Source organism: Ursus americanus, chromosome 3 (genome assembly GCF_024610735.1).
Source record: "Ursus americanus isolate L20-20 chromosome 3, mUrsAme1.1.p, whole genome shotgun sequence".
NCBI classification, from domain to species: domain Eukaryota; kingdom Metazoa; phylum Chordata; class Mammalia; order Carnivora; family Ursidae; genus Ursus; species Ursus americanus.
In genome coordinates, this window is record NC_142129.1 from 39,923,106 (window position 1) to 39,939,371 (window position 16,266).

Below are 16,266 nucleotides of genomic sequence, written 5' to 3' on the forward strand. Positions count from 1 at the left end.
AAGGATAAACAGCATGCCAGGCTATTCAACATCAAGTGCATGCAGCATCCATCATGGGGGGCTACTCGGTGTCATAGAATTCAGCTAGATATGTGTGGCCTTGGGTTAGTCCTCAGTCTTCAGTCTCAGCCTCTTCATCTTTCAAATAGTGATAATAACACCTATTCTGTACTGGAGGGAAGATTAAATGAGATGATGAATAAACATGTGTCTGGCACAGGATCTAGCATATAATTGAGGTGCATTTGTGATTTTCTTTCATTTTACATTACTAAGTGACCCCAACAGTGATGGTATGATTGGCAGTGGAGTAGCGTTCAAATCTCAGCTCATCCACCTACCAACCAGTGGTATGATTTTGAACTAGTTACTTAACATTTTGAAGCCTCAGTTTCTTCTTATGTAGATAGAATGATGACCACGTCTAACTCCTAGGTCTAAGTGAATTAAGAGACGGAACATACATAAAGCTTCCACCACAGTATAGGGCACATAGTAGATACCTCGTCAGTGGTGGTGTTCTCCTCTGCAGTGGAGGATTAAAAAAAAAAAAAGAAGAAGCAGGAAGACTACTATACATCCCTTGGATGCCTCTATGTGTTTTCTGGTCTTTTCCTGCTTTATAAATTCTGATGAAGACGAATCCACATTAATAGAGGCAATGTTTAATTGCCTCCTGTGGGCTGGACCTGTCCTTAGGCAGGACATTACCATGTTCTTTTTTCTTAAGGCTTCCAATGGGATATGTCTGTTCTATTTAATAGACCTCTTTTTTAGTGCCTGGCTCAAGAAGGCAAGAGCCCATGCACAGTTTCAGGTCCCTCACATGTATAAACACTAGGTCTTCACTACATGGGGAAAGCATTTTCGGAGGGGTGAGTGTGGGTATCATTTCATGTTCGTTTGAACCAGTGCCAACCAGACTTCCACAGTTAATTGTATCTCAGCGATCTTCTTCCAGAAAAAAAAAGTGGTGATGCAGACTCCTAGTTGTTGCTTGGACTAATTTCGCTTTTGAAGTTTGCATTATTCGCAGTGTCATTTCAGCAGTAGTCCCGTAATATGTTGAGCAAATGGATCACTCCCCCAGCCAGGCCTGCCCACCCCCCAATTCCAAGTTTGTCAGTCCGTCTCCTTCCTTGTGGTTCCAGCAGCACAGGAGAAAGATCTGGAAGATGTACATTATGGTAGTTTACTCTTTGGAAAAGCACTCTCAGGGTTGGGCGGAGAGTGCAGGTGAAGGGAAGCAGGGGGCTGGGGAACAGGAAGGCAGGGAGCCGTTCACTCTAGAAGATCTTTCCAAATGAGCAAGGACATCCCCCCAGGAAAGTTATGGTCTTCCTTTCATCTACAGGTAATGCAGGTGGTGAAGGAGCAGGTTATGAGAGCTCTTACAACCAAGCCTAGCTCCCTGGACCAGTTCAAGTGCAAACTGCAGAACCTGAGCTACACTGAGATCCTGAAAATCCGCCAGTCTGAGAGGATGAACCAGGAAGATTTCCAGTCTCGCCCAATTTTGTAAGTACCGTTTCCGGTCTGAAGGCCTATCACACACAGTGCAGTGGGCTGTGTTGTGAGCTCTTTACAAGGCCAACAGAAGACACTCTGGAAGACCTCAGTTGGGTTCATGAAGTTTCAGCAGTTCCCTGAGGAAGGTGGCGCAGGGACGGTCGAGGGGAAAGTGGGGACAGGTGCTGGCAGCAGGACCTAAACCAGGAAGTGGCCTGGTTACTGACGAGTCCCCTGAGAATTTGTAAATGAAAAGCGGGGGGGGGGACCTTTCCTAACACTTGGGATAAATTTTTTTTTGCCCATGAAGCTATTTCTTGGGGGCTGCCTTTGAGTGGCAAGATACTCCGCCCAGCCAGAGCAAGGCCCACTGGTAATTCAGGCAACATGAACATTGAAGTAGTGAGTGGGAGGAAGAGAGACATTGAGAGGAAGAGAGAGATCTACTTGTCCCTGCCCCATCCATCGGCTTTGCCTCGCCCCAGGGCATCTTGCATCGCCCCCGTGACTACCAGCCTACAGGCCCGAGGTCGAGAGCAGCAGGGCCCCTGCTTATAGGACTTCGCAGCAGGGGCCACTTGCAACAGTCATCATGTCGAGTACCTCCGTCTTTAGAATGCTCTGAACCTCCAACACGAAGACCGTTTGGTTTGCTTTGTCTTTTCTTAGAACTGGCCTATTTATCTTCCCTTGTCCTTTTCTAAGAGCTAGGTCAGCTCTGTTACCCTTATAATTTATAGGGCAGGAAGCAGGAGAGAAGGCGGGGGTGAGGAAAGTGTGTGATATGTACCGTCGTTCGTCCCTCAGCAGACTGGACATGGCTTCTTCTGAACTTTTGTACGAAGCCGACTTACAACACAGGTGTCATTATGACATTAACCCCCGCTCTCTCTGTTTCTGATTCTTTCTTTCTGCCCCTCTTTCTGTCCTTTACGCTTATATATATGACATTTTTAATGCTTGGCAATTTGCAAAGCAGCCCCTCCTGGTATTTCGTTTCCTCACATCTATGGGAAGGAGGTCAATCTTATTCCCATTCAAGGAGCAGGACTAGTTCAGAGAGGAGAGAGGGGAGCAGCCGGGACTCAAACTCCAGCCCACGGATCCCTCACCTCATGCTTTGTCCATGCCAGCAGAGCTCCTTTGCAAAGTGCAAAACTAAGATGGGGTGTAAAAAAGTTCGCAGGCCTGCAGCTCCCTACAGCGCGTTTGCTTTCAGGCCCTGGGAAGCACGGTCAGAGGCTGCAGAGCGGAAGCGCAGACTTGAGTGAGGGTGACGCCGGGCATCGGGGGGGAAGTGCTTCCTGGGCCTCTTTGGCTTGCGTCATGGTGAGACCCGAACCGGACTTGCACTGAGCGCCAGCCCGCTCTGCAGCAGGCGCTGCTGGGGCTTTGCGTGGGTCCTCAGCCGGAAGGTACAGCTAGAAACACCAAACAGAGAGCCCTTCCGACAAATGCTGGACTCCTCAGAGACACCGTTTCTTACCTGCGGAGAGGACAGCCCCAGAATGCTGCATTTCCTGAGGTGTTTCAGCACACACGCAAACACACGGGACTTCACTATGCTTTTGACAGAGGCTCTTAAAACCTAAAGGGAGACTTGAGGAACCACTTCAGTCAAGGCCAAGGGATCCCAAATCATTGTGGGACCACGACTTGATTCTAAGTAAGAATGTTAACTGCATGTGAAGTGTGAACACTTTGCTCCTGTTTTGGCTTCATATCTTTATTTCCTGAGGCTCTGCCCATGACATTCTGATGTTTTCCCCTTGATTATAAGAAGCTCTTCTGTTTACGTTTACCATGTGAGGAGAAACAACGCAAATATAAAGGAAGTCTTCTGTATGCATGTTGCTTTGGCATCGTCGTTCGGCCACGGGACTGAAGAGCACCGTGGCTCACTGGAGTCCTGTCGTTGTTGCAATAAAGACTTGTCAGAAACTATAGCATTTAAGAGGAATGCCAGGAGCCAGCCTGATCATTATCCCAGCCTCCGAAATGGGCAGGGGGAGCCAGCCTCCAGCTGCTTGTCCAGTGATGTTTTGCCTGTTAGAATGACCTGTTAGACAGGAACTCGTTGTGGGATCGGATGAAGCCTAAAGGCTGCCGACCTGGCTCACAGGACAAACCCACGTCAACAGAGAGAAAGGGACAGCACATATATGATGGTTTGCATTCGTTCACTCATTCATTTAACAAATATGTCTTGAGTGACTCCTGCCCGCCAGGCCCTGTGCTGTGGACAGGCAGAGAACCAGAGACACTTGACCACCCCCTCCCTTGTCCCAGGTTGTAAAACTGGGGTTGGAGGGTTGGCACAGACCGTGCTTAGGTGAAGGAAACACAGGTAGGTGTTGTCATGAGAGCACACTGGGGACACATCTCCCCAAGCTCAGGAGTTAGGATATTTGAAATTTAGAACCGAAAAACGCCTTTAAGGTCATCTAGTTCAAACTTCTCAGTTTGCAGACTGGGACAGTGACTTGGCTGGGGCTTGCCTGCTAATGCAGAACCCTGCTGGCCATACCCTCACCAGCCTCTTGACCCCCATAGCGCTCTCCCCATGGCCTGGCTCCCCCTGTGCCTGCTGCACACAGCACAGTGGCAAACCTAAGTGCCCCACAGATCCTTTGAGGTACACGTCCCATTATTATAAACTGTTTATGTTTCCTGAGAGGAAAAATGCACACTCTGTGTGAGCAAATTTTGGGGGGAATATTTGGTGGGTTCAAGAAGCTCTGTTGTATTTCTTAGCTCTTGACTGATTATTTCAGAGAGGAGGTATTTGTTATTTTCCACTTAGCATGACTTTACAGGGAAGATAAGGCCCTCCACACAATTAATCCGAGTTAATGGATATAAAAATCTTGAACAGTCCAAAAACAGGTCATTTAACACTATACTTGGGGGAAGGAGAGATGCAAGGATAAACACCAGTGAAGCATAGTAGCAAAAGGTAGAAAATCCACACCCAGGGAGCTAACCGATCTAGGATTAGACTCCAAGGCCACTACTTGGACATGTGGGTCCTTAGACAAGTTACATAACCCATTCTAAGCCTGTTTTTCTAACATCTAAAAAAGAAGATGATTAAAGTGTCCACATCGTCATGCAGTTATGAAGATTCAATGACATAGTGCCTGAAAAGCACTTAGCATATATGCCCAGCACATAATACCCACTCAGAGAAATGGTCCCTCTTATCATTAGCTGATAACCAGAATGGGACATGTTGTCACACTGTTGATACGTAAATGCCAAAACTGATGCTATAAATCTATTTGTATATGCCTTGCCTTATCTCAGAAGGTACAGTGGAAGTATAGTGAGAAAGGAAAAGTAAAAACGGAGCCAGAAATCAGGCTAACGCCTACCCTGCCTACCTGCCTCCTCACTAAAGATTGGCCACAAGCTTTGCGCAGGGCCTTCCCTCAGCAGGTTCCAGCAGGATGGTCTGGTCAGGTACACAATTTTCAGTGTTCAGTGCACTTGACAAATGCTTATCAAATGCCTGCCACGTACATGGTACTGTTCTGTGTGTTGGTGATTCAGCCGTGAAGAGGACAGACGCAGTTCTCGCCCTGGAGTGATTGTATTTTAGTGGGGAGACACAGACAATCAACATAGTAAATAAGATTATAGCATGTTAAAAGAGGATAATGACAATGGAAATATAAAGCAGGATAATGGAAATGGAGACCTGGCAGCCTTAAGTAATGTGGTCAGAGTAGATCCCTCTAGTTGGGATGGAAACATTTGAGTTAAGATGCTTAAGGGACTAAGGGAGCAGGCTATGTGTATATTTAAGAGAAGGGTATTCCAGCACAGAGAAACACCAGTGCAAAGGCACTGAGGTAGGAGTAGGTCCGGGTGCTCAATGAATAAGAAGGCCAGTGTGGCTAGAAAACACTAAACAAGGAAGAGAGCAATAGGAGTTGAGTCCAGAAAAGTGGCTGGGAGTGGATTATGGAGGGACTTGTTTGGGAGCCATTGGAGGGTTTTGAGCAGAGAATTGATGTGCACTGACTTGGGTTTCTAAATAATCCCTCTTTCACTGTATTGGGGATAGACTCCAGAGAGGCAAGTCTGGAAGCAGGGAGATCAGTAAGGAAGTTAATTCAATAATACAAGCAAGAGATGATTCAAGTGATTAAAGTCTCTACTATAGATTAGATAGATTTTGAAGATAAGAAACAATGGTATTTCCTGATTGATTGGATAAGAGAAAGAGAGGAGTCAAGGAGCAGTTCATGGTTTTGTTTGAGCCGAACAACCAAAGGAGAGAAGGAGTAGAGGAGGTCAAGACAGGGGGTCAGGAGTTCAGCTTTGGACCTGTCAAGTTTGAGGTGTTGGTGAGACATCCAGATCTGGCATGTCTCACAGTTGGATTGATGAATTTGGAGTTCAGCTGAAAGGTCCATGTTGGAAATATAAATTTGGGAAGCTGTCAGCATAAAGTGGATATTCAAAGTCTTGAGTCTGTAATATAAAGAATAGAAGAAATATAAGGACTGAATTTGAAGGCCCTCTGGTGTCAAGACAGATTGAGTGCCATGGAACAGACACTGTCCCTCAGCCCACCCAAAGTCTTCACAGAACCCTTTTAGATCAGAGGTCGGCATAGTATAGATAGCTCTTGGGGCAAATCAAGCTCACTACCTGTTTCTGTAAATGGAGTTTTATTGGAACACAGCCACGCTCATGTGTTTACCTGCTGTCGACTGCTTCCACTCTACTATGGAAGAGATGAGTAGTTGCAACAGACAGCTATGGCCCCCAGAGCCTGAAATATTTGCTGCCTGGCCTTTACAGGAAATGTGTGCCAACCTCTGTTCTAGGCAGACACTCTAGTAGCAGCTGAGTGGGGCAGATCGCTGGTCCAGGGAGGCAGCTCACCGGTCCAGTGGTGCCGCCTGTCTTCTGTGTGTGGCTCTAGTCTCACTGGCCTTGGACCTGAGATTGTCTCCCAGAAATGGTGCTGGACCTGGAATTGCTCTTCACACACTCATTTACCCTACCCCCTTTAATCTTCCTTCTTTTATTTATTTACAAGGCCTTTAGACAGAATTAGAAGGTTATCTATCAAAACAAAGGCAGTGAACCCATACCTTGGCCTCATTGACCCCAAACTGAGAATCTCTATTCCCAGTTGCAGCCCATGGTGCTATTGGCTGGATTACGCTGAGGTCCAGCCTCATCTGCAGACACCCCATGTAGGTGTTATATATGTTTTCCTGATACGAGTGCATTTTATAGCAAGTGGGTCCATTTGCATGGAAAGAAGAGGAAATCACTTAGAAAAAAGAAAAGTTGTCCTCTTTTTCTCATTGCTCAGTCATGTTTTGGAGGCCTGTGGGGTTCACAACAAGGACAGCTAACTCTTGGAGCAGCTTATTCACGTACTCTGGAAGTGCCTCCCCAGGAATGTTTCCATAACAGGGTGTGTCACGATGTGCACATCTGGGTCTTACACTAAGATGTCATGAATCATCGACTAAAATGACTCGGAAGTACTTTCAATTATTTCCTCCTTTTGGTCCTCTTTCCTGCATCTTTATCTCCATTTTAGTAATTCAACTCTAGCCTACTCAAAGTCTTGTGTATAAATACATCACAACCTAAGAATCAGTGAAATTCCCAAACCCTTTCTCCAGGGATTTCTCCATCCCTTGGTGCTGTCTTGTCCTCTCTGCCCCATCACCCTGCCTTGGAAGTCAGGAGCAGTGATTTATTGTCACATGTGGCTGCCCTGGCATTCCCCCCCCCCACCTTCTTCTCCCATTCAGAGCAGGGTTCATCAAAGTTGCAATATACTAAGTTCATTTTATAAAAGGTGAACACTGATAATAAATAGTTTTAGTGATCTGAAAGCCCGAGGTGAGACGCTGGAGGTCTGCACAGGAGAGCTTTACAAATGTACCAAGGTGTGTTATTAGGGCTCGATCTCCATATTATGCTTTATAAATGTTCAGTTGCAACAGTATCAAATGGCAGGAGGTTTGAAGCCATTCGAGTTTAAAATATGTATTAGCAGAGTACGGACACACCCATTAGATGGCCAGATCCTTTGATGTGACTTTTTAATTCTCTTTATCTCACATGTAAATAGAAGCAGTTTGTATGCAGAAGATTGAGTTCCATGCTTAACCCCTGTGAGCTGTTTCCCCCCCCCTGTAAAATGAAAATAATATTACCCATTTATTAATGACACTAATACGTATTCCCAAAACTTGGAGGTTTTTGAGGGGGAGTGGGAAGGGGATGTTAGCTGAGCTAAAATCGGATGGTACCACTACCTGACTACAGTGAAATGTGGGCATATGGAGAGTTGGCCTGAGGAAAGGAGAGAATATTATCAAAGCAAATTCAGTAATAACCTCGCATTCCTGCCCAGAGCTTATAAAGCACTTGCATTCATACCATCTCCTTTGGGAGTCACAGCAGTTTCCCAGAAAAGATTCTTATCCCCATTTTACAGGTGGGGAAACTGAGACTTAGATGAGCTACATGAAATGTGAGTCATGTGCAGTCTAGATCGAAACCCTAGTCTTCCTAGTTCTAGATCTATGTTCTAATCAATACTTTAACACTACTGAGGTTCTCCCTGTCCAGCATCAACTAGAACAACTCTAGCTTTACTTAGACTCAAGTGCTAGAGCACTACATAAAATTTCACATGATTAAAAACAAAAAAACAAAAAACTATGCTCTTGAGGCATCTGCATGTCCCAGTTGGTTAAGTGTCTGTCTGACTCTTGATTTCAGCTCAGGTCATGATCTCAAGAGTTGTGAGACCGAGCCCTCCATTGGGCTCTGCACTCAGCGCAGAGTCTGCTTGTCCCTCGCCCTCTGCTCCTCCCCCTGCTCGCTCGCTCTCTCGCTCTCAAATAGAATCCTTAAAAAAAAATTTTTTTAAACTATGCTCTTAGAAAAAAAGAGATTTAAAAATAATTGTTCTCTGTTCTGATATCTTTAAGGCATAGTACATCTAAAACTAAATTATATTCTATTAGCTTGACTCAAGATGCAAATAATCCCTAATTTATCCCATCATTATCCCAATCTCTGTGGGCTAGAATGGGGGATGACATGTTGCTCCCATTTGTAAGTGATAGAGTGGAAAGCAAAATGTGGTCCTGTGGTTTGCTGTGGAATCAGTAATTACAGGGCTGCCCGTTATTGCTGTTTGGTCAGATCACAAATGTAGCCTGGGAGTTTACGTGCTTTTGGGGGGGACATGTGACTGAAGATTTATTGTCCTGGCAAAGCCAAGTGAGTTTCTGCATGACCTTATATCTGTGGCTCTGTGAAACAAGTGAAGAAATTTCTCAGGAGACTTTGGTGTAGCAAAACGTCACTGAAGCGGCTGGTGCTTTGGTGGGTATTCTGTAAATGTCAGAGAATCTATAATGTTGTTTTAACAGATAACCCTGTCCACTAACTCTTAATAAATAATTCTCTAAAGCACTGCCTTGGGAGGTATTGGGATGGTCGTGGGAAGATGCAGCTTGCACTTCCCTGCCCCATCTGCCCGGATGCCCTTTCAGCCAGGCGCTGTTCTCAAGGCATGCTGTGCACTGCGTGTTTGTCCTTCACAGGGAACTAAAGGAGAAGATCCAGCCAGAAATCTTGGAGCTGATCAAGCAGCAACGCCTGAACCGCCTTGTAGAAGGGACCTGCTTTAGGAAACTCAACTGCCGGCGGAGGCAAGGTATTGTGTCTGGGGCCACTGTGCCCCCAGCTAGGGTGAGCGGTGGCCTGCTCCATGGGGAAGCATGGCGCATGGGTGCCGGTTTAAGAGGAGGCCTTGCAGCATTGGACTCAGAACAGGTATAGCAGTCCAGGTAAGTTCTGACTCCCCATGCGTACCTGGGGAAAATCAAAGAATTACCAGAAGACCCATGGTACTGAAAAGCCACCTGAGCTCTTTGGTGCCACAAGTCTGCTAGTAGGTGTGCAAGAACAGCCAACATGTATCGAGAGCTTACCATGTACCAGGTTCTCATTTTACTTATTTTAATGCATTTCATCCTCATGGTAACCCTAGGTAACCCTGTGATTATACCCACTTCACAGATAAGGAAACTGAGACACTGAGGAGTTAAATAAGTTGCCCAAAGTTGTGGAAGAGCAAGGATTCATACTCCAGCAACTCTATGGCCCTTTCTTTCATTTTATTTTTATTTAAAAAAAATTTTTTTTATAGGTTAATGACTCACTCTTCTGTCAGGAGAGCTGGCCCCCATAGCTGGACTTGATCTTGGAACTTCCAGCATGGATGGCCATAATTCTCAAATCCCCATACTGATTCCCTCCTAGGTGAAAATTACTTTATCTGGAGATAGAAGCAACAGTGAACCAAGGTGGGATAGAATCGGTTTTCATAATCTTGCAAGAGGAACGTCTGAATTGTCTCAGTGAATTTTAATCCCAAAATACCATGTCCAAATGGGTGCCATTAGACTAGTTCCAAGAGGCAGGAGGCACTTCCAGCTGGTTCTCAGTCAGGGATGTAAAGTCCTTTGATTGCTTTCTTCCTCTCTTGACAGGCTGCTGATTGCAGAGTCACAGGATTCATATCATACTGTCCTCTAAACAAACAGAAAATAAAACTGAAAAATAAGATCTGGGGAGAGGTGACGAGATTGAGGGACAACCAGGAATGAGTCTAAGCAGTAGAACCTCTACCAGGAAGAACACCCGTTACGGCCCAGGAGAAACTCTGGCAGATATTTCTGACAATCAGTGGCTGCTCTGCCCAGATGCAGAGCTCACCCACTAATGACAAACATCATTTCGTGTTTATGCCGAACCCCTCCCCTGGCCATTTACTTTAGTGGCTTTGTGCTGAATATTGAGTAAATTCAAACTATTTCAAATATTACGGTTAAAAATCATGTTAAGGAACTTCCAAAGGCAGAACTTCCTTGAGAAATGAACACGTAGGTTGTTCCTGGAGGATGGCAAGCTATGGCACTGAGCTTCCAAAGGGGCCTCAGGGGAGAGGACAATGGGTAGGATAATAATAAGAGCTGAGTTCCAGCTGGGACTGAGAAAGGCTGGCGTTGGGAGAGCAGCTCCCTCCTTTCTCACCGCATTCCTTGCATCTAGACATTGGTCATCAGGGCAAATGCTTTTCCAGAAGATAGTGTGGCATGGTGGTGACAGCAAGAACCCTGGGGCCAGATGAAATGGTGCAGTCCTGCCTCTCCCCCAACCAGCTGTGTGACGGTGGGCAGTCTCCCCATCAGAAATGGGGATAACAGTGCCTGTGTCCTGAAGTTAGTGTGAGGAGGGAAGGTGATCATGAATGTAGCCCTCAGAAAGCCACAACAAAGGGTAGTAGCTACTCTTCTAGGAGATTGTGTAGGAGAAGAGCAATGAGCTGGGAGTGAGTAGACTTGACTCGAGGCTTCACAACTCTAAGTAACCAACTGAGTGCCTTTACACAGACACGTGACCTCTCAGGACTACAATTTCCCATCGATTAAGTGGGAGAATTGGACTAGATGATCTCTTAGCTCACTTAGCCAGATAGTCGATTCTATGCTTGATCTCTTCACCACCTTTGGAAAAATCAATAGTCAGGACATACTGCTCCCATAAGATGATTTATAAAGTTTTTATTTACTTGGCATGGGCAAAGGACATAGAAGTGGGAGGAGGAGAGAGGAGACGGCACAGGGATACATACCATCCAACGCCTCCACTGATGTCTAGCTAGAACCCTCCAGAACGTAATTCAAAGAGCTCAGCTTAACCTTCTAGTCTACTTTACCATGAGTCTTCCCTTTCTAGGCTGAAATGGATAAGATTCTACTAGACTAATACTGTTTCTAGATATAATAATGACAGTCTTTTGGCTTAAGAAGTATTAGCCCATTATCCGTAAATTTTTCCAGTTTTGTAAAAACGAATTACCTAATGAACAAAAAAATATTAGCACCTAGATTATGAATTCATTAGTTAAGCTCCATAGGGAGGCTGGCCATCTGTGTTTAATATAAAATTATCCTTCTGGGTGCAGAACGGAAGGCCTTTTGGTGTTTGGTAAATGGATTTAAAATCTGTGTGCATAAAAGTAGGGATTCAAAGCAGACGGTGATGAAATTTGTTTCTTACCACCCCATTGAAACATTCCACTTAGATTTACACAGATTAATGAGGATATGACGTAAAATCATTTTTTAAAAGATTTTATTTATTTATTTGAGAGAGAGAGAGTAAAAGAGAGCATGAGCAGGGGGAGGGGCAGAGGGAGAAGCAGACTCCCTGCTGAGCAGGGAGCCTGGCTCGGGGCTCCATCCCAGGACCCTGAGATCATGACCAGAGCAGAAGGCAGACGCTTAACTGACTGAGCCCCCCAGGCACCCCCGTAAAATCATTTTAATCCCTTCGAAAGATGTGTACTTCCACAGGAGCTCTCAGAAGGCAACAGACACATGCCCTCCCAGGTTAAAGAGCAAGCGAATTATAAAGGAATGGCGGCCACACTCCATTTAAACTTGTTCAGCAGTGAGTCAGATACAGATGAGCCCGATTTAAGCATTAACTGTACAGGGGATAATATGAAAAAGCTTTCTGTCCCACAAAACCAGAAAGCAGGGGAGCAGACAGAGTCCTTTACCACACCATATTTGGCTAGAAGACCCAAGTTAATACCTACCCATCCTTCTGCCTGCCTCACTCGCAGCTCTGCTACTTGGTTAGACTGTTGTCGATATTCGCAAATCTGGGTTTCTAGGAATTCTGGCCACATTAGAACTTGGAGGCAGTAAGTCATGTGAGACACATCAAGAGGCATTGAAGTCCCTGCTTCCCCACTCGCTAGCTGGGTGGCCTTGGGCAACCTACTAGATCGCTCTGTGTTCCTATTTCCTCATCTGCCAAGTGATGTCAGTTGTAAGTAAGGGTTAAATAAAATCCTGCATTTATAGCAGTCAGTAGAGTGCTTTGCACATCGTCAAATATGCTTTAGTGATATTTAGCATTAATTTTAGCTTGTAGATCCTCAGAATATAGGTTTTTAAACATAGGTGGGAGAGTGGCAATGGATGTCACATACCAACCTCACTCCATTCTGTTCCCACCACAGAGTAGCTAAGGTGCCTGTCAGACTCCTTTACAATGAGATCGATTGGCTTGCTTCTGTGTCCTCTGGGCTTCTGCAGAACCGACTTCAGATGAAATTCCAGAAGTTGTCTATGGTAGAGCCATTATTTGCATCGTGAGAATCTGCAGGATCAGGAACTACTCCCTATTTTCCTTATATTTCAGAGATTAGAGTCTTTCAGGATCCTTCATGTTGAATATTCTTGGTAAGAGCCCAGGGCTACACATTGGAGTGTCATTACAAGAAATGATCGCATGAAACGTTTGCTTCTCATTGAAAACATTGTCCATTTTGTTGGCCAGCATCCCTTCTCTGAGCAGTAACACAGCAACCTTCTCTAAGCACTAACATGGCAAACTTAATTTGGAACTTGGATGCGAGCAAAGCATGTGCCCCGAGGAACTGGCGCTTCCGTGTCACTGCCAGGGGTGATCTACCTTACCTTGGTCTCTCCGTTCTCTCAGAAAACCTAGAGCCAACTGGTATATTCAGGCACAGTAACCAAATGAACCTTCCCTAAGAGCAGGCTGTTTCTTCCTCTATCCTCCATTGAAATTTTTGTTTACTATTTAATTAAACTTTATCATAATTCATTTTTATTTAAAAAAATGGGATAAATCACATATTTTCAAAGGAAGAAAATCCAGTTGATTTTCAGGGACAACGTACTTTCCAGTAGCTCAAAAGAAGAGATGATCGTTGTTCTCAGAAGGTGAAGGAAGCAGGAGTGGACAAGAGGGGTTACTGTTAATGGGAAGCACAGGAAGATGCTAAAAGCTGTGAGCCAGCTCTGTGCAGGGTGCAGAAATGGAAATTTTATATATGTTTTAGATAGTAATTAACATTACTTAACAAAACAGGAATAGGGATCCCTAAGGTTCTTACAGCTTGGCCGAGGCTGCTTAGCTGATGTATGAGGGCCGGGTGGGGAGCCCAGGTCTCTATGACTCCAAAGCAGCAGTTAGACCAAACCATCTTCGAAAGGATTTGGAGCTCTGGAGTCATCTTCTGTTGTGAAAGGAAGCAGCAGTCTGCAGGGGGCCGGAATTCAGAATCAGAAAACCATCCCTCGTTCTAAAGATTCTCCAGTGCAATGAAGATTTGGAAGGCAGGATGACCTCTGTCTCTGTCTATATTCATTGTCTTCCTTTACTGGACCAACAGAGCAATCTGGTATCTCATCACCTCAAAGAAGACATCTCCCCTTAAAAACATGGCTGGGGTCCCTCGTGTTTTATGACTCGGAAAGCTTCAGGCCTAGGCAGGAAAAAGAACTGAACACACTAAAGATATTGCACATTTTAGGCTAACCTACGAAAGCTCCAAAATCCTAACAGAAGTGCTCTAAGATTTTACTTCAGTAAAGGCCACCTGCTTCCCAAACACAGAACTCTCAGGGCTCCCTGGGCCAGCAGCCACCTGCCAACTGGGGGCTTTGCACCCAAGACAAAGATGTCCCCGTGAGTCCTCGGCAGAGCCGATCAAGACTCCGTTCTTGCTGTGCCCTGTGTCTCACTTACCCGCCCAGCGTTTCACACTCAACAATGGTAGCTAGTATTCAGTTTGCCCAACTGCCCTGCAGTCCTGCTGGCCAGCCCCAGACGTGTCTCTAGCCTTGAATGCTGAAGACTAATGGTCGGTCGTACTGTTGGGTATAGCTACCTATGGCTCATTTAATTGAACTAAAATACAATTTAAAACTTATTTTCTTACTATTTGATAAGTATCTATGGAGTATTTCTGTCATTGCAGAAAGTTCTTTCAAACAGTGCTGCAAGAATTAACAGTTGTCCGTGGTTATTAGCTCAGTAATGATCTGCGCGACATTGGGAATAGCTTTAATCAGCCCTGGAGACCTTACCAGTCTTGTGAGCTCTGAAACCAGCTTTTCTCTCTGATCCTGCACACACACACACACACACACACACACATGTGCACACACATCCATGCACGCCCACACACACGCACTCATACAGAGACAGACCAAGAAAGTGAAGCACACAATTGTCTCCATCTTGTCAGTTTTTTAATTTGGAAAATGAGGAAATGGCTATTAACGTGCTAACACTTGTAATTGACTGGAAGACCCCTATATTAACTCCTGTTTATTCTTTAAATGCTAGTAAGCAATCTTTGATAATGTTCTCACTGCTTCCTGCTAATTGCTTTTAGTGACACAATCCACTCATTCATTGCCCAGAGGGCTTGAGGAACTGGTAACATCATGCTGGGTTTTGAAAAGAAATACACATTTTTCTTACCATAAAAAACTGCAAATCAAGCTGCTGCTGCTGGCTGACACAAAAATTGTCTCACGCGACGAGCCGGCCTGGTTTGTCGCTCGGAGCTGCCAGTTCCACTGTCCTTGAGACAGACACACACCAGTTATGATGCCTCTAAACCTTCCCCGAGCTAACGACTCCAGGCTTTATACTGAGGAGAAGGGCCTGTCATGGCATCTACCCTTTTGTTTATGAGTCAAAACAGCCTCCCCAAGACTTTTCAGCCCTGTCTCCAGTGTCGTCATCCATCCAAGACTTGCTGTTTGATGGGGAGGAATGGAACAATTGGTTACATGCATGACGTACAGATCTTTTCGCTCTCTCCCTATTTCAGTAGTGGCCTGAGAAAGAGAAGCTCATATAGGACAGGAAAGCAGTTAGCCGGAGGTAGGAGGACATCGATCAGCCACACACCGCAGGCTGTTACAGCGGGGTTCCAGGAGGTTTTTTGTGTTTCTCTTCAGCGAACATCCACCACAACTTTGCAAAGACGGTGGTTGCTTTCCTTGCAGGAACCCTGATAAATAGCCACTGTTCTCTCAGAGTTTCTGAGTAGAAGGAAGAACACACCACACAAGACACCTTCCCTATTCCTATTTTCCCTGCCATAGAGTCAGAGTTGCTGAGTCCCTGTGCGTACTTCCCAAACCAGGAAAACAAGCGTTTCCACCATGTTTCTCTCAGTTGCCACCAAGAACCGAGGGAGCTCCTCATCCTCGAACTTCTTGGCTCTGTCTCTCGTGTCTGCCTTTCACCCTGGTAATTTTTTGCTGTACACAGTAGAGTGCTGTGTGCATGGCGGGCACTCGGCAAATATTCGTTGGATAAGAAAACGTCCCTTGAAAGCATATGCAGCAGAAATTCTTGAAGTCTTACAAACGCATATGAGTCGTGCATTTTACTTCACAGCATATCTGCACTACTTCAATTTTGTTATGCTCCGCCAGTATCCTGACAATGAATGATCTTTGGTTGCATCATATTGGCCCTTGGGCTTTACGTTACTACCGTTACCCCTAGAGCTTATCCCAGCTTAAGAAGTGAGGAACCCCTGAAAAGAACAGTGTGGGTCCTCACTCAGAATAAGACCAGCGTGTCCCAGTGCACAGCTCACCGACTTCCTTGCCAGCTTTCTGTGACCCATCAGTTGCTCACTTAGTTAAAAAATCCCACCGCCGATGTCTCAGGGGAAGGAAGCTTCATAGTAAATCTCTCCAGCCTACTTTGCGCAGTCTCAGCAGGCCGTTTAGGTAAGGTGAGAGCTCCCTTTGGGGAGGAGGAACCGACACAGCCTGTCATGCAGGCCCCCCGAGAGCACTCTTGATGGTCATGGCCAAAGCACCGCCTGCTCCTTTGCAATTC

The 16,266-nt window shown here is 45.5% G+C and overlaps 1 protein-coding gene across 10 annotated transcripts in view; it reads left to right on the forward strand.

Annotated features, from left to right (window-relative positions):
• The window catches only part of ELMO1 (engulfment and cell motility 1), a 527,802-nt gene that overhangs the window by 485,548 nt on the left and 25,988 nt on the right, over window positions 1–16,266 (forward strand). For all 10 annotated transcript variants that reach the window (XM_045792846.2, XM_045792847.2, XM_087860896.1 and 7 more), the window contains 2 exons: window positions 1,355–1,518; window positions 9,108–9,220. In XM_045792846.2, coding sequence (XP_045648802.1) covers window positions 1,355–1,518; window positions 9,108–9,220 — 277 coding nt within the window. The remainder of the gene's footprint in view (window positions 1–1,354; window positions 1,519–9,107; window positions 9,221–16,266) is intronic.